Source organism: Oncorhynchus mykiss, chromosome 17 (assembly GCF_013265735.2).
Source record: "Oncorhynchus mykiss isolate Arlee chromosome 17, USDA_OmykA_1.1, whole genome shotgun sequence".
NCBI classification, from domain to species: domain Eukaryota; kingdom Metazoa; phylum Chordata; class Actinopteri; order Salmoniformes; family Salmonidae; genus Oncorhynchus; species Oncorhynchus mykiss.
Window position 1 is genome coordinate 4,052,622 of NC_048581.1, and position 19,881 is coordinate 4,072,502.

Genomic DNA, 19,881 nt, shown 5'->3' on the forward strand with positions numbered 1-19,881 from the left:
TAGAGGTTGGAACAGGGGACTGTTACATAGAGGTTGGAACAGGGGAATGTTACATACATATAGAGGTTGGAACAGGGGACTGTTACATACATATAGAGGTTGGAACAGGGGACTGTTACATACATATAGAGGTTGGAACAGGGGACTGTTACATAGAGGTTGGAACAGGGGACTGTTACAGACATATAGAGGTTGGAACAGGGGACTGTTAGATATAGAGTTTGGCCTAATTCTGGCTTAAATCGAGAGCCGATGGGGTAACGTTAGTGAATTGGACCTCCACTTAAGATGGAAATCAAACTGCACCTCGTTTCGACGGGGATTCCCCCCGAGGGAAGGTGGATTAGCACGAGGGGCTGAGCAGGTAAAAAATGATGTGTTTGGACTGCAGCCTAGGATTTAATACCAGCATCCCTCCCGCTGGTTGACACGCCCACTTCCCGCCAGTGATGTCATCGGTTTCTCTCACCTCAAACTTTTGTCGTAGTTCCTCGTTGCCGTCTTCTCCGTCTGGTTGGACAGGAACATTAAAGTACTCTCCCTCCTCCTGGGACAACAATTTAAACCTGTAGAATATACAGATTAACACTACAGATGAACACTACAGATGAACACTACAGATGAACACTACAGATGAACACTACTGCCTCCCTCCATCCTCCTCTCCCTCCCCCATCCTCCTCTCCCTCCATCCTCCTCTGCCTCCCTCCATCCTCCTCTTCCTCCATCCTCCTCTGCCTCCATCCATCCTCCTCTCCCTCCCCCCATCCTCCTCTCCCCCATCCTCTCCCTCCATCCTCCTCCTCTCCCTCCATCCTCCTCCTCTCCCTCCATCCTCCTCCTCTCCCTCCCCCATCCTCCTCACCCTCCATCCTCCTATCCCTCCCCCCATCCTCCTCTCCCCATCCTCTCCCTCCATCCTCCTCCTCTCCCTCCATCCTCCTCTGCCTCCCTCCATCCATCCTCCTCTCCCTCCATCCTCCTCCTCTCCCTCCATCCTCCTCTCCCTCCCCCCATCATCCTCCTCTCCCTCCCCCCATCATCCTCCTCTCCCTCCATCTTACCATCCATCCACTCCTTGTTTCTGGAGCTCTGAGACGCCGAATGAGAGCGCTCCCATGAAGTCGTTCCTGCTGGTCAGATCCCAGTCCCAGATCTCCACCGACAGACGCCGGTCCTTATCAGAGTCCTTCAGAGGACTAGAGGGAGAGAGAGAGAGAGAGAGAGAGAGAGAGAGAGAGAGAATCAATACTTCCCACGATGCAACGGTTCAAGACTTTATCTCGATGTCTTTATCTTGACGGAGTGTAAAGTATCGTTCAAAGATATTGAAAATGTTTAAAAAGGTCAAAGGTCAAAGGTCAGCCCACCAACTATTGATGACGTGGTACCGAATGACTACAACCCACTAACTATTGATGACGTGGTACCGATCGACTACAACCCACTAACTATTGATGACGTGGTACCGATCGACTACAACCCACTAACTATTGATGACGTGGTACCGATCGACTACAACCCACCAACTATTGATGACGTGGTACCGATCGACTACAACCCACTAACTATTGATGACGTGGTACCGATCGACTACAACCCACTAACTATTGATGACGTGGTACCGATCGACTACAACCCACTAACTATTGATGACGTGGTACCGATCGACTACAACCCACTAACTATTGATGACGTGGTACCGATCGACTACAACCCACTAACTATTGATGACGTGGTACCGATCGACTACAACCCACTAACTATTGATGACGTGGTACCGATCGACTACAACCCACTAACTATTGATGACGTAGTACCGATCGACTACAACCCACTAACTATTGATGACGTGGTACCGATCGACTACAACCCACTAACTATCGATGACGTGGTACCGATCGACTACAACCCACTAACTATTGATGACGTGGTACCGATCGACTACAACCCACTAACTATTGATGACGTGGTACCGATCGACTACAACCCACTAACTATCGATGACGTGGTACCGATCGACTACAACCCACTAACTATTGATGACGTGGTACCGATCGACTACAACCCACTAACTATTGATGACGTAGTACCGATCGACTACAACCCACTAACTATTGATGACGTGGTACCGATCGACTACAACCCACTAACTATTGATGACGTGGTACCGATCGACTACAACCCACTAACTATTGATGACGTGGTACCGATCGACTACAACCCACCAACTATTGATGACGTGGTACCGATCGACTACAACCCACCAACTATTGATGACGTGGTACCGATCGACTACAACCCACTAACTATTGATGACGTGGTACCGATCGACTACAACCCACTAACTATTGATGACGTGGTACCGATCGACTACAACCCACTAACTATTGATGACGTGGTACCGATCGACTACAACCCACTAACTATTGATGACGTGGTACCGATCGACTACAACCCACTAACTATTGATGACGTGGTACCGATCGACTACAACCCACTAACTATTGATGACGTGGTACCGATCGACTACAACCCACTAACTATTGATGACGTAGTACCGATCGACTACAACCCACTAACTATTGATGACGTGGTACCGATCGACTACAACCCACTAACTATCGATGACGTGGTACCGATCGACTACAACCCACTAACTATTGATGACGTGGTACCGATCGACTACAACCCACTAACTATTGATGACGTGGTACCGATCGACTACAACCCACTAACTATCGATGACGTGGTACCGATCGACTACAACCAACAAACTATTGATGACGTAGTACCGATCGACTACAACCCACTAACTATTGATGACGTGGTACCGATCGACTACAACCCACTAACTATTGATGACGTAGTACCGATCGACTACAACCCACTAACTATTGATGACGTGGTACCGATCGACTACAACCCACTAACTATTGATGACGTGGTACCGATCGACTACAACCCACTAACTATCGATGACGTGGTACCGATCGACTACAACCCACTAACTATTGATGACGTGGTACCGATCGACTACAACCCACTATTTATTGATGACGTGGTACCGATCGACTACAACCCACTAACTATCGATGACGTGGTACCGATCGACTACAACCCACTAACTATTGATGACGTGGTACCGATCGACTACAACCCACTAACTATTGATGACGTGGTACCGATCGACTACAACCCACTAACTATCGATGACGTGGTACCGATCGACTACAACCCACTAACTATCGATGACGTGGTACCGATCGACTACAACCAACTAACTATTGATGACGTGGTACCGATCGACTACAACCCACTAACTATTGATGACGTGGTACCGATCGACTACAACCCACTAACTATTGATGACGTGGTACCGATCGACTACAACCCACTAACTATTGATGACGTGGTACCGATCGACTACAACCCACTAACTATTGATGACGTGGTACCGATCGACTACAACCCACTAACTATTGATGACGTGGTACCGATCGACTACAACCCACTAACTATTGATGACGTGGTACCGATCGACTACAACCCACTAACTATTGATGACGTGGTACCGATCGACTACAACCCACTAACTATTGATGACGTGGTACCGATCGACTACAACCCACTAACTATTGATGACGTGGTACCGATCGACTACAACCCACTAACTATTGATGACGTGGTACCGATCGACTACAACCCACTAACTATCGATGACGTGGTACCGATCGACTACAACCCACTAAGTATTGATGACGTGGTACCGATCGACTACAACCCACTAACTATTGATGACGTGGTACCGATCGACTACAACCCACTAACTATCGATGACGTGGTACCGATCGACTACAACCAACAAACTATTGATGACGTAGTACCGATCGACTACAACCCACTAACTATTGATGACGTGGTACCGATCGACTACAACCCACTAACTATTGATGACGTAGTACCGATCGACTACAACCCACTAACTATTGATGACGTGGTACCGATCGACTACAACCCACTAACTATTGATGACGTGGTACCGATCGACTACAACCCACTAACTATCGATGACGTGGTACCGATCGACTACAACCCACTAACTATTGATGACGTGGTACCGATCGACTACAACCCACTAACTATTGATGACGTGGTACCGATCGACTACAACCCACTAACTATCGATGACGTGGTACCGATCGACTACAACCCACTAACTATTGATGACGTGGTACCGATCGACTACAACCCGCTAACTATTGATGACGTGGTACCGATCGACTACAACCCACTAACTATCGATGACGTGGTACCGATCGACTACAACCCACTAACTATCGATGACGTGGTACCGATCGACTACAACCAACTAACTATTGATGACGTGGTACCGATCGACTACAACCCACTAACTATTGATGACGTGGTACCGATCGACTACAACCCACTAACTATTGATGACGTGGTACCGATCGACTACAACCCACTAACTATTGATGACGTGGTACCGATCGACTACAACCCACTAACTATTGATGACGTGGTACCGATCGACTACAACCCACTAACTATCGATGACGTGGTACCGATCGACTACAACCCACTAACTATTGATGACGTGGTACCGATCGACTACAACCCACTAACTATTGATGACGTGGTACCGATCGACTACAACCCACTAACTATTGATTACGTAGTACCGATCGACTACAACACACTAACTATTGATGACGTGGTACCGATCGACTACAACCCACTAACTATTGATGACGTGGTACCGATCGACTACAACCCACTAACTATCGATGACGTGGTACCGATCGACTACAACCCACTAACTATTGATGACGTGGTACCGATCGACTACAACCAACTAACTATTGATGACGTGGTACCGATCGACTACAACCCACTAACTATTGATGACGTGGTACCGATCGACTACAACCCACTAACTATTGATGACGTGGTACCGATCGACTACAACCAACTAACTATTGATGACGTGGTACCGATCGACTACAACCCACTAACTATTGATGACGTGGTACCGATCGACTACAACCCACTAACTATTGATGACGTGGTACCGATCGACTACAACCCACTAACTATTGATGACGTGGTACCGATCGACTACAACCCACTAACTATTGATGACGTGGTACCGATCGACTACAACCCACTAACTATTGATGACGTAGTACCGATCGACTACAACCAACTAACTATTGATGACGTAGTACCGATCGACTACAACCCACTAACTATTGATGACGTGGTACCGATCGACTACAACCCACTAACTATTGATGACGTGGTACCGATCGACTACAACCCACTAACTATTGATGACGTGGTACCGATCGACTACAACCCACTAACTATTGATGACGTGGTACCGATCGACTACAACCCACTAACTATTGATGACGTGGTACCGATCGACTACAACCCACTAACTATTGATGACGTGGTACCGATCGACTACAACCCACTAACTATTGATGACGTGGTACCGATCGACTACAACCCACTAACTATTGATGACGTGGTACCGATCGACTACAACCAACTAACTATTGATGACGTGGTACCGATCGACTACAACCCACTAACTATTGATGACGTGGTACCGATCGACTACAACCCACTAACTATTGATGACGTGGTACCGATCGACTACAACCAACTAACTATTGATGACGTGGTACCGATCGACTACAACCCACTAACTATTGATGACGTGGTACCGATCGACTACAACCCACTAACTATTGATGACGTGGTACCGATCGACTACAACCAACTAACTATTGATGACGTGGTACCGATCGACTACAACCCACTAACTATTGATGACGTGGTACCGATCGACTACAACCCACTAACTATTGATGACGTGGTACCGATCGACTACAACCCACTAACTATTGATGACGTGGTACCGATCGACTACAACCCACTAACTATTGATGACGTGGTACCGATCGACTACAACCAACTAACTATTGATGACGTGGTACCGATCGACTACAACCAACTAACTATTGATGACGTGGTACCGATCGACTACAACCCACTAACTATTGATGACGTGGTACCGATCGACTACAACCAACTAACTATTGATGACGTGGTACCGATCGACTACAACCCACTAACTATTGATGACGTGGTACCGATCGACTACAACCAACTAACTATTGATGACGTGGTACCGATCGACTACAACCAACTAACTATTGATGACGTGGTACCGATCGACTACAACCCACTAACTATTGATGACGTGGTACCGATCGACTACAACCAACTAACTATTGATGACGTGGTACCGATCGACTACAACCCACTAACTATTGATGACGTGGTACCGATCGACTACAACCAACTAACTATTGATGACGTGGTACCGATCGACTACAACCCACTAACTATTGATGACGTGGTACCGATCGACTACAACCAACTAACTATTGATGACGTGGTACCGATCGACTACAACCAACTAACTATTGATGACGTGGTACCGATCGACTACAACCCACTAACTATTGATGACGTGGTACCGATCGACTACAACCAACTAACTATTGATGACGTGGTACCGATCGACTACAACCAACTAACTATTGATGACGTGGTACCGATCGACTACAACCCACTAACTATTGATGACGTGGTACCGATCGACTACAACCCACTAACTATTGATGACGTGGTACCGATCGACTACAACCAACTAACTATTGATGACGTGGTCCCGATCGACTACAACCAACTAACTATTGATGACGTGGTACCGATCGACTACAACCAACTAACTATTGATGAAGTGGTACAGATCGACTACAACCCACTAACTATTGATGACGTGGTACCGATCGACTACAACCAACAAACTATTGATGACGTGGTACCGATTGACTACAATCAACTAACTATTGATGACGTGGTACCGATCGACTACAACCAACTAACTATTGATGACGTGGTACCGATCGACTACAACCAACTAACTATTGATGACGTGGTACCGATCGACTACAACCAACTAACTATTGATGACGTGGTACCGATCGACTACAACCCACTAACTATTGATGACGTGGTACCGATCGACTACAACCCACTAACTATTGATGACGTGGTACCGATCGACTACAACCAACTAACTATTGATGACGTGGTACCGATCGACTACAACCAACTAACTATTGATGACGTGGTACCGATCGACTACAACCAACTAACTATTGATGACGTGGTACCGATCGACTACAACCAGCTAACAAAGATAATGTAAAGTCTAGAGCTCTCCCAACTCCTAAGTGTTCTAACAACAAAGATAATGTAAAGTCTAGAGCTCTCCCAACTCCTAAGGGTTCTAACAACAAAGATATTATAAATAAAGGAGATATCGCATCATTTAAAAAAACATTTTTTTTTATAACCAAAGACATTATAAACATGAAATATATCTCTAAATGTGATGGTCTGTATAACAAAGATATTATAAAGAGTAGAGATGTCTCACAATGTGAAGCTCTCATTCCAGGTGGGGTTCAGGTTACACTTGATGGTCTTGGTCTTCTGCTTGGTGTCACTCTTGGGGTCGGGGATGAGTTTGAGCTTCACGTAGGGGTCAGACAGACCGTTAGGGTCCATGGGGACCAGATTACAAGCCTCCTGGACTGGAGAGCGGACGAGAGGAGAGGAGGGGGAAGATAAATAGTTAACAAATTGTCAAACTGTAATTCAAATGAAATGAACTGTCTACTGTATTGCTGCTTTGAGAGGATGGAGAGAGGATGGAGAGAGGGTGGAGAGAGGGTGGAGAGAGGATGGAGAGGGCGGAGAGAGGATGGAGAGAGGGTGGAGAGAGGATGGAGAGAGGATGGGGAGAGGATGGAGAGAGGATGGGGAGAGGATGGAGAGGACGGAGAGAGGATGGAGAGGACGGAGAGAGGGTGGAGAGGACGGAGAGAGGGTGGAGAGAGGACGGAGAGAAGAAGGAGAGAGGAGGGAGAGAGGGTGGAAAAAGGGTGGAGAGAGGATGGAGAGAGGATGGAGAGAGGATGGAGAGAGGGCGGAGAGAGGATGGAGAGAGGGTGGAGAGAGGATGGAGAGAGGGTGGAGAGAGGATGGAGAGAGGGTGGAGAGAGGGCGGAGAGAGGATGGAGAGAGGATGGAGAGAGGGTGGAGAGAGGATGGAGAGAGGGTGGAGAGAGGGTGGAGAGAGGGCGGAGAGAGGATGGAGAGAGGATGGAGAGAGGTTGGAGAGAGGGTGGAGAGAGGATGGAGAGATGATGGAGAGAGGATAGAGAGAGGGTGGAGAGAGGGTGGAGAGAGGATGGGAGAGAGGGCTGCTCAATGAGAGTGACTGAAGAAAACATTCATCTCTGTTTGTATATCTGACAGGCTGAGTAAAACCACCAACAGGGAATTTAAAATCAATAAACTATTTAGCACCAAACACAATCCAGAAACACTATATCTGTCCACTACTGATCAATAATCAGTAATCAGGCTACAGTAACACAGCAGGCCAGGGTACAGTAACACAGTAACACAGCAGGACAGGGTACAGTAACACAGCAGGCCAGGGTACAGTAACATAGGACAGGGTACAGTAACACAGCAGGACAGGGTACAGTAACACAGCAGGCCAGGGTACAGTAACATAGGACAGGGTACAGTAACACAGCAGGCCAGGGTACAGTAACACAGCAGGACAGGGTACAGTAACATAGGACAGGGTACAGTAACATAGGACAGGGTACAGTAACACAGCAGGCCAGGGTACAGTAACACAGCAGGACAGGGTACAGTAACACAGCAGGCCAGGGTACAGTAACATAGGACAGGGTACAGTAACACAGTAGGACAGGGTACAGTAACACAGCAGGCAAGGGTACAGTAACACAGCAGGACAGGGTACAGTAACACAGTAACACAGCAGGACAGGGTACAGTAACACAGCAGGACAGGGTACAGTAACACAGCAGGACAGGGTACAGTAACACAGCAGGACAGGGTACAGTAACACAGCAGGACAGGGTACAGTAACACAGTAGGACAGGGTACAGTAACACAGCAGGACAGGGTACAGTAACACAGCAGGACAGGGTACAGTAACACAGTAACACAGTAGGACAGGGTACAGTAACACAGCAGGACAGGGTACAGTAACACAGTAACACAGCAGGACAGGGTACAGTAACACAGCAGGACAGGGTACAGTAACACAGTAACACAGTAGGACAGGGTACAGTAACACAGCAGGACAGGGTACAGTAACACAGCAGACCAGGGTACAGTAACACAGCAGGACAGGGTACAGTAACAGAGTAGGCCAGGGTACAGTAACACAGCAGGACAGGGTACAGTAACACAGCAGGACAGGGTACAGTAACACAGCAGGCCAGGGTACAGTAACACAGCAGGACAGGGTACAGTAACACAGTAACACAGTAGGACAGGGTACAGTAACATAGGACAGGGTACAGTAACATAGGACAGGGTACAGTAACACAGCAGGCCAGGGTACAGTAACACAGCAGGACAGGGTCAGTAACACAGCAGGACAGGGTACAGTAACACAGTAACACAGCAGGACAGGGTACAGTAACACAGCAGGACAGGGTACAGTAACACAGTAACACAGTAGGACAGGGTCAGTAACACAGCAGGACAGGGTACAGTAACACAGCAGGACAGGGTACAGTAACACAGTAGGACAGGGTACAGTAACACAGCAGGACAGGGTACAGTAGCACAGTAGGACAGGGTACAGTAACACAGCAGGACAGGGTACAGTAACACAGCAGGACAGGGTACAGTAACACAGCAGGACAGGGTACAGTAACACAGTAGGACAGGGTACAGTAACACAGCAGGACAGGGTACAGTAGCACAGTAGGACAGGGTACAGTAACACAGCAGGACAGGGTACAGTAACACAGCAGGACAGGGTACAGTAACACAGTAACACAGTAGGACAGGGTACAGTAACACAGCAGGACAGGGTACAGTAACACAGTAACACAGCAGGACAGGGTACAGTAACACAGCAGGACAGGGTACAGTAACACAGTAACACAGTAGGACAGGGTACAGTAACACAGCAGGACAGGGTACAGTAACACAGCAGACCAGGGTACAGTAACACAGCAGGACAGGGTACAGTAACAGAGTAGGCCAGGGTACAGTAACACAGCAGGACAGGGTACAGTAACACAGCAGGACAGGGTACAGTAACACAGCAGGCCAGGGTACAGTAACACAGCAGGACAGGGTACAGTAACACAGTAACACAGTAGGACAGGGTACAGTAACATAGGACAGGGTACAGTAACATAGGACAGGGTACAGTAACACAGCAGGCCAGGGTACAGTAACACAGCAGGACAGGGTCAGTAACACAGCAGGACAGGGTACAGTAACACAGTAACACAGCAGGACAGGGTACAGTAACACAGCAGGACAGGGTACAGTAACACAGTAACACAGTAGGACAGGGTCAGTAACACAGCAGGACAGGGTACAGTAACACAGCAGGACAGGGTACAGTAACACAGTAGGACAGGGTACAGTAACACAGCAGGACAGGGTACAGTAGCACAGTAGGACAGGGTACAGTAACACAGCAGGACAGGGTACAGTAACACAGCAGGACAGGGTACAGTAACACAGCAGGACAGGGTACAGTAACACAGTAGGACAGGGTACAGTAACACAGCAGGACAGGGTACAGTAGCACAGTAGGACAGGGTACAGTAACACAGCAGGACAGGGTACAGTAACACAGCAGGACCGGGTACAGTAACACAGTAACACAGTAGGACAGGGTACAGTAACACAGCAGACCAGGGTACAGTAACACAGCAGGACAGGGTACAGTAACAGAGTAGGCCAGGGTACAGTAACACAGCAGGACAGGGTACAGTAACACAGCAGGACAGAGTACAGTAACACAGCAGGCCAGGGTACAGTAACACAGCAGGACAGGGTACAGTTACACAGTAACACAGCAGGACAGGGAACAGTAACACAGCTCTATCTCTACCCCCCCCCCCTCTCTCTCTATCCGGAACAGGTCTTTCTCTATCCCCCCTCTCTCTATCTCTATCCTGAACAGGTCTCTCTCTACCCCCCCCCTCTCTATCCTGAACAGGTCTCTCTCTACCCCCCCTCCTCTCTATCGCTATCCTGAACAGGTCTCTCTCTACCCCCCCCCCCCCCCCCCCCTCTCTCTATCGCTATCCTGAACAGGTCTCTCTCCCCCCCCCCCCTCTCTATCCTGAACAGGTCTCTCTCTACCCCCCCTCCTCTCTATCGCTATCCTGAACAGGTCTCTCTCTACCCACCCCCCCCCCCCCCTCTCTCTCTATCTCTATCCTGAACAGGTCTCTCTCTACCCCCACTCTCTCTATCTCTATCCTGAACAGCTCTCTCTCTACCCCCCTCTCTCTATCTCTATCATGAACAGCTCTCTCTCTACCCCCCCCCTCTCTACTCTATCCTGAACAGGTCTCTCTCTCTACCCCCCCTCTCTCTATCTCTATCCTGAACAGGTCTCTCTCTACCCCCCCCTCTCTATCTCTATCCTGAACAGGTCTCTCTCTACCCACCCCCTCTCTCTATCCTGAACAGGTCTCTCTCTCTACCCCCCCCCCCCCCCCCTCTCTATCCTGAACAGGTCTCTCTCTCCACCCCCCCCCCCCTACCCCTCTCTCTATCCTGAACAGGTCTCTCTCTACCCCCCCCCCCCCCACCCCTCAGGTTTCTCTCGATCCTGAACAGGTCTTTCTCTACCCCCCCCCACCCCTCTCTCTATTCTGAACAGGTCTCTCTCTACCCCCCTCTCTCTATCCTGAACAGGTCTCTCTCTACCCCCTCTCTCTCTCCCTCTCTGAACAGCTCTCTCTATACCCGCGATCTCTCTACCCCCCCTCTCTCTCTCCCTCTCTGAACAGGTCTCTCTCTACCCCCCCCCCCTCTCTCTCCCTCTCTAAACAGGTCTCTCTCTACCCCCCCTCTCTCTCTCCCTCTCTAAACAGGTCTCTCTCTACCCCCCCTCTCTCTCCCTCTCTAAACAGCTCTGTCTCTCTCTACCCCCCCCCCCCCCCCCCCTCTCTAATCAGCTCTCTCTATCTCTACTTGGTTCTGAATGCTCCATTTGTTAACACTTAACCACCAGTTTAGTTAGTCAGTACAGAACAATCAATCCTCTTCTCTGGGTGAGCCGAGTGTCCTGGTGATGTGGGTCAATCGTTGGGTCATTGATCAAATAATGGACTTTCCAGTTCCGCCCCATCACACACACACACACACACACACACACACACACACACACACACACACACACACACACACACACACACACACACACACACACACACACACACACACACACACACACACACACACACACACACACACACACACACACACACACACACACACACACACACACACACACACACACAGTGCTCCGACCAAGACTCAGGTCTCCAGTTTAAAGCCACACCCTGCTTGGTAATTCTTTAGGGTCTAAGATGTTTGGGGGGGAGGGAGGGGTGCTGAGATGACATATGGAATTGTTTAAGATGGTCATACCATGGGATCATTTAGCTGAATTGTAGGACCCCTTTAGGTACCCCCCCCAGTAAAAAAAATGATAAAGCACAGATTTTGGCCTGTACCACTACAATGTATCATAAGAAACACGGTGTTTAAGTGTCCTAAATCTAGGAGACATGTTTAACAAGGTGTTTAAGTGTCCTAAATCTAGGAGACATGTTTAACCAGGTGTTTAAGTGTCCTAAATCTAGGAGACATATTTAACAAGGTGTTTAAGTGTCCTAAATCTAGGAGACATATTTAACAAGGTGTTTAAGTGTCCTAAATCTAGGAGACACAAGGTGTTTAAGTGTCCTAAATCTAGGAGACATGTTTAACAAGGTGTTTAAGTGTCCTAAATCTAGGAGACACAAGGTGTTTAAGTGTCCTAAATCTAGGAGACATGTTTAACAAGGTGTTTAAGTGTCCTAAATCTAGGAGACATATTTAACAAGGTGTTTAAGTGTCCTAAATCTAGGAGACATATTTAACAAGGTGTTTAAGTGTCCTAAATCTAGGAGACATGTTTAACAAGGTGTTTAAGTGTCCTAAATCTAGGAGACATATTTAACAAGGTGTTTAAGTGTCCTAAATCTAGGAGACATATTTAACAAGGTGTTTAAGTGTCCTAAATCTAGGAGACATGTTTAACCAGGTGTTTAAGTGTCCTAAATCTAGGAGACATGTTTAACCAGGTGTTTAAGTGTCCTAAATCTAGGAGACATATTTAACAAGGTGTTTAAGTGTCCTAAATCTAGGAGACATGTTTAACAAGGTGTTTAAGTGTCCTAAATCTAGGAGACATGTTTAACAAGGTGTTTAAGTGTCCTAAATCTAGGAGACATGTTTAACCAGGTGTTTAAGTGTCCTAAATCTAGGAGACATATTTAACAAGGTGTTTAAGTGTCCTAAATCTAGGAGACATGTTTAACAAGGTGTTTAAGTGTCCTAAACTACCTCCATACTTCCATTCGTTTGGAATAAAAACCCCGGTACTGTTACCAAATCAAATTTATTTATATAGCCCTTCGTACATCAGCTGATATCTCAAAGTGCTGTACAGAAACCCAGCCTAAAACCCCAAACAGCAAGCAATGCAGGTGTAGAAGCACGGTGGCTAGGAAAAACTCCCTAGAAAGGCCAGAACCTAGGAAGAAACCTAGAGAGGAACCAGGCTATGAGGGGTGGCCAGTCCTCTTCTGGCTGTGCCTGGTGGAGATTAGAAACCTAGAGAGGAACCAGGCTATGAGGGGTGGCCAGTCCTCTTCTGGCTGTGCCGGGTGGAGATTAGAAACCTAGAGAGGATCCCCCTATGAGGGGTGGCCAGTCTGGGGGGTAGGGGCTGTTCATGAAAACATCCCCTTTCCACAGTGGCCTCCCATTAGTTTGCAGCCCAAACGGTTCGGACTCTACCAAACAAACTGTGGCACATGGATGATACAGACTTCAGATGAGTCTCCTGGGGGTCGTAGAGCTAAACGGAGAACACAGAGTCTCCCCTTTCCATTTCAGTAGGTCAAACAGTTCGGAGAACACAGCCGTGTTCCTCAGAGTCTCCCCTTTCCATTTCGGTAGGTCAAACTGTTCGGAGAACACAGCCGTGTTCCTCAGAGTCTCCCCTTTCCATTTCGGTAGGTCAAACTGTTCGGAGAACACAGCCGTGTTCCTCAGAGTCTCCCCCTTTATAGAGTATTTTTGTCGGTCAAACTGTTCGGACGCTACAGAAGTTTTCGCGTGAAGACCGATTTTCGGGATGTCTCAGACTGCTCTAACTCTTGTCACCTTTCACTGACGATGTGGAAGAGAGATACTGGCAGATGTTGTGGATTGAGAAGCAAACAAACAGATATCTCTAGTTTAAATAAAGATTCTGATCCAACGTAAACAAACAGATATCTCTAGTTTAAACAAAGCTTCTGATCCAACGCAGACAAACAGATATCTCTAATTTAAACAAAGATTCTGATCCAACGTAAACAAACAGATATCTCTAGTTTAAACAAAGATTCTGATCCAACGTAAACAAACAGATATCTCTAGTTTAAACAAAGATTCTGATCCAACGTAAACAAACAGATATCTCTAGTTTAAACAAAGATTCTGATCCAACGTAAACAAACAGATATCTCTAGTTTAAACAAAGATTCTGATCCAACGTAAACAAACAGATATCTCTAGTTTAAACAAAGATTCTGATCCAACGTAAACAAACAGATATCTCTAGTTTAAACAAAGATTCTGATCCAACACAAACAAACAGATATCTCTAGTTTAAACAAAGATTCTGATCCAACGTTAACAAACAGATATCTCTAGTTTAAACAAAGCTTCTGATCCAACGTAAACAAACAGATATCTCTAGTTTAAACAAAGATTCTGATCCAACGTAAACAAACAGATATCTCTAGTTTAAACAAAGATTCTGATCCAACGTAAACAAACAGATATCTCTAGTTTAAACAAAGATTCTGATCCAACGTAAACAAACAGATATCTCTAGTTTAAACAACGATTCTGATCCAACACAAACAAACAGATATCTCTAGTTTAAACAAAGATTCTGATCCAACGTTAACAAACAGATATCTCTAGTTTAAACAAAGATTCTGATCCAACGTAAACAAACAGATATCTCTAGTTTAAACAAAGATTCTGATCCAACGTAAACAAACAGATATCTCTAGTTTAAACAAAGATTCTGATCCAACACAAACAAACAGATATCTCTAATTTAAACAAAGATTCTGATGGGGATTTTTTTGTTATGGAATTTAGACTGATGCACTGGGCGTGTCAATCCAGTCGAGGGGGTTAAATGATTTGCTGCAGGGAGTGTGTGTGTGTGTGTGTGTGTGTGTACTGACTGTAGACGGTGAGTTTGTTGTCCTTGATATCTGCTGTGATCTGGATGCGTCCTCTCCTCTCAGTGTGGTCCGTTCCACACAGACTGGGAACGTTGGCCACACACCGGTTGTGGATGTTCATCATACAATCTAGAGAGAGAGAGACACACACACACACACACACACACACACACACACACACACACACACACACACACACACACACACACACACACAGGTTGGGGGTCAATTCCATTTTCAATTCCAGTCAATTCAGAAATCAAACCAAATTCCAATCATTAATTTTCCTCATTGAAAACGTTAAAAGAGAAATTTTGCAGATATTTGCATTTCTCAAATATGGGAAGTGGACATTTGGCCCATGCTGTGGCTGAGAGTCTCTGTCTGGGGGGGGGGGGGGGGGGGGGGCACCATGCTGTGGCTGAGAGTCTCTGTCTGGGGGGGGGGGGGGGGGCACCATGCTGTGGCTGAGAGTCTCTGTTTAGGGGGGGGGGCACCATGCTGTGGCTGAGAGTCTCTGTCTGGGGGGGGCACCATGCTGTGGCTGAGAGTCTCTGTCGGGGGGGGGCACCATGCTGTGGCTGAGAGTCTCTGTCGGGGGGGGGGCACCATGCTGTGGCTGAGAGGGGGGGGGGGCACCATGCTGTGGCTGAGAGTCTCTGTCTGGGGGGGGCACCATGCTGTGGCTGAGAGTCTCTGTCTGGGGGGGGGCACCATGCTGTGGCTGAGAGGGGGGGGGGCACCGTGCTGTGGCTGAGAGGGGGGGGGCACTGTGCTGTGGCTGAGAGGGGGGGGGGGGGGGGCACTGTGTTGTATCTACCCAGAGCTTAATGGATCTGTGGCCAATTAAACAAGATTTTAGTTCTGGTCTTTCTGGGATGAAGTTTGATGTAATGTATTGAAGTTCCCATTTCTGGCCACAAGGGGGCACTGTGTTACAGGGTAGGATCGTAGAGCTGCTGGACACCGAGCGTACAAAACATTAAGAACACCTGCTGTTTTCCATGACAGACCAAGTGAAAGCTATGATCCCTCATTGATGTCGCCTGTTAAATCCACTTCAGATCGGTGTTGATGAAGGGGAGGGGTTAAAGATGAAGGGGAAGGGTTCAAGATTAAGGGGAGGGGTTAAACATGAAGGGGGTGGGTTAAAGATGAAGGGGAGGGGTTAAATATTAAGGGGGAGGGGTTAAAGATGAAGGGGAGGGGTTACATGTGAAGGGGAGGAGTTATAGATGAAGGGGAGGGGTTCAAGATTAAGGGGAGGGGTTAAACATGAAGGGGGTGGGTTAAAGATGAAGGGGAGGGGTTAAATATTAAGGGGGAGGGGTTAAAGATGAAGGGGAGGGGTTAAAGATGAAGGGGAGGAGACGGGGTAAAGAAGGATGTTTAAGCCTGGAGGCCATTGAGACATGGAGTGTGTGCCATTCAGAGGGGGAATGAGATAGAAAACTATTTAAGTGTCTTTGAACGGGGGGACGGTAGTAGGTGCCAGGCGCACCGGTTTGGGTCAAGAACTGCAACGCTGCTGGGTTTTTCACACACAACAGTTTCCCTGCGTGTATCAAGAATGGTCCACTCTCCAAAGGACATCCAGCCAACTGGACACAACTGTGGGAAGCATTAAGAGTCAACATGGGCCAGCATCCCTGTCGAACGCTTACGACACCTTGTAGAGTCCACATGGGCCAGCATCCCTGTGGAACGCTTTCAACACCTTGTCGAGTCAACATGGACCAGCATCCCTGTCGAACGCTTACGACACCTTGTAGAGTCCACATGGGCCAGCATCCCTGTGGAACTCTTTCAACACCTTGTCGAGTCAACATGGACCAGCATCCCTGTCGAACGCTTTCAACACCTTGTAGAGTCCACATGGGCCAGCATCCCTGTGGAACGCTTTCAACACCCTGTAGAGTCAACATGGGCCAGCATCCCTGTGGAACGCTTTCAACACCTTGTAGAGTCAACATGGGCCAGCATCCCTGTGGAACGCTTTCAACACCTTGTAGAGTCAACATGGACCAGCATCCCTGTGGAACGCTTTCTACACCTTGTAGAGTCAACATGGACCAGCATCCCTGCGGAACGCTTTCTACACCTTGTAGAGTCCACATGGGCCAGCATCCCTGTGGAACGCTTTCTACACCTTGTAGAGTCAACATGGGCCAGCATCCCTGTGGAATGCTTTCAACACCTTGTAGAGTCCACATGGGCCAGCATCCCTGTGGAACGCTTTCTACACCTTGTAGAGTCAACATGGACCATCATCCCTGTGGAACGCCTTTCAACACCTTGTAGAGTCAACATGGGCCAGCATCCCTGTGGAACGCTTTCTACACCTTGTAGAGTCAACATGGACCAGCATCCCTGTGGAACGCCTTTCAACACCTTGTAGAGTCAACATAGGCCAGCATCCCTGTGGAACGCTTTCAACACCTTGTAGAGTCAACATGGACCATCATCCCTGTGGAACGCTTTCTACACCTTGTAGAGTCCACATGGGCCAGCATCCCTGTGGAACGCTTTAGACACCTTGTAGAGTCAACATGGACCAGCATCCCTGTGGAACGCTTTCAACACCTTGTAGAGTCAACATGGACCAGCATCCCTGTGGAACGCTTTCAACACCTTGTAGAGTCAACATGGGGCCAGCATCCCCTGTGGAACACTTTCAACACCTTGTAGAGTCAACATGGACCAGCATCCCTGTGGAACGCTGTCAACACCTTGTAGAGTCAACATGGACCAGCATCCCTGTGGAACGCTTTAGACACCTTGTAGAGTCAACATGGACCAGCATCCCTGTGGAATGCTTTCAACACCTTGTAGAGTCAACATGGGGCCAGCATCCCTGTGGAACGCTGTCAACACCTTGTAGAGTCAACATGGGGCCAGCATCCCTGTGGAACGCTTTAGACACCTTGTAGAGTCAACATGGGGCCAGCATCCCTGTGGAATGCTTTCAACACCTTGTAGAGTCAACATGGGGCCAGCATCCCTGTGGAATGCTTTCAACACCTTGTAGAGTCAACATGGGGCCAGCATCCCTGTGGAACGCTTTAGACACCTTGTAGAGTCAACATGGGCCAGCATCCCTGTGGAACCCTTTCAACACCTTGTAGAGTCAACATGGACCAGCATCCCTGTGGAACACTTTAGACACCTTGTAGAGTCAACATGGACCAGCATCCCTGTGGAACGCTTTCAACACCTTGTAGAGTCAACATGGACCAGCATCCCTGTGGAACGCTTTAGACACCTTGTAGAGTCAACATGGACCAGCATCCCTGTGGAACGCTTTAGACACCTTGTAGAGTCAACATGGGCCAGCATCCCTGTGGAACGCTTTAGACACCTAGTAGAGTCAACATGGGCCAGCATCCCTGTGGAACACTTTCAACACCTTGTAGAGTCAACATGGACCAGCATCCCTGTGGAACGCTTTAGACACCTTGTAGAGTCAACATGGGACCAGCATCCCTGTGGAACGCTTTCAACACCTTGTAGAGTCAACATGGACCAGCATCCCTGTGGAACGCTTTAGACACCTTGTAGAGTCAACATGGACCAGCATCCCTGTGGAACGCTTTAGACACCTTGTAGAGTCAACATGGGCCAGCATCCCTGTGGAACGCTTTAGACACCTTGTAGAGTCAACATGGACCAGCATCCCTGTGGAACGCTTTCAACACCTTGTAGAGTCAACATGGGACCAGCATCCCTGTGGAACGCTTTCAACACCTTGTAGAGTCAACATGGACCAGCATCCCCGTGGAACGCTTTCAACACCTTGTGGAGTCAACATGGACCAGCATCCCTGTGGAACGCTTTCAACACCTTGTAGAGTCAACATGGACCAGCATCCCTGTGGAACGCTTTCAACACCTTGTAGAGTCAACATGGACCAGCATCCCTGTGGAACGCTTTCAACACCTTGTAGAGTCAACATGGACCAGCATCCCTGTGGAACGCTTTAGACACCTTGTAGAGTCAACATGGACCAGCATCCCTGTGGAACGCTTTAGACACCTTGTAGAGTCAACATGGGCCAGCATCCCTGTGGAACGCTTTAGACACCTAGTAGAGTCAACATGGGCCAGCATCCCTGTGGAACACTTTCAACACCTTGTAGAGTCAACATGGACCAGCATCCCTGTGGAACGCTTTAGACACCTTGTAGAGTCAACATGGGCCCGCATCCCTGTGGAACGCTTTCAACACCTTGTAGAGTCAACATGGACCAGCATCCCTGTGGAACACTTTCAACACCTTGTAGAGTCAACATGGACCAGCATCCCTGTGGAACGCTTTAGACACCTTGTAGAGTCAACATGGGCCCGCATCCCTGTGGAACGCTTTCAACACCTTGTAGAGTCAACAT

The 19,881-nt window shown here is 48.0% G+C and overlaps 1 protein-coding gene across 1 annotated transcript in view; it reads right to left on the minus strand.

Annotated features, from left to right (window-relative positions):
• LOC110510730 (protein kinase C beta type) overlaps positions 1-19,881 on the minus strand; it is a 110,206-nt gene that overhangs the window by 55,330 nt on the left and 34,995 nt on the right. Inside the window, exons 5-8 of the mRNA XM_036948670.1 lie at positions 15,498-15,626; positions 7,547-7,703; positions 1,065-1,199; positions 470-566 (exon numbers count right to left, since the gene is read on the minus strand). Of these exons, the coding sequence (XP_036804565.1) occupies positions 470-566; positions 1,065-1,199; positions 7,547-7,703; positions 15,498-15,626 (518 nt within the window). The remainder of the gene's footprint in view (positions 1-469; positions 567-1,064; positions 1,200-7,546; positions 7,704-15,497; positions 15,627-19,881) is intronic.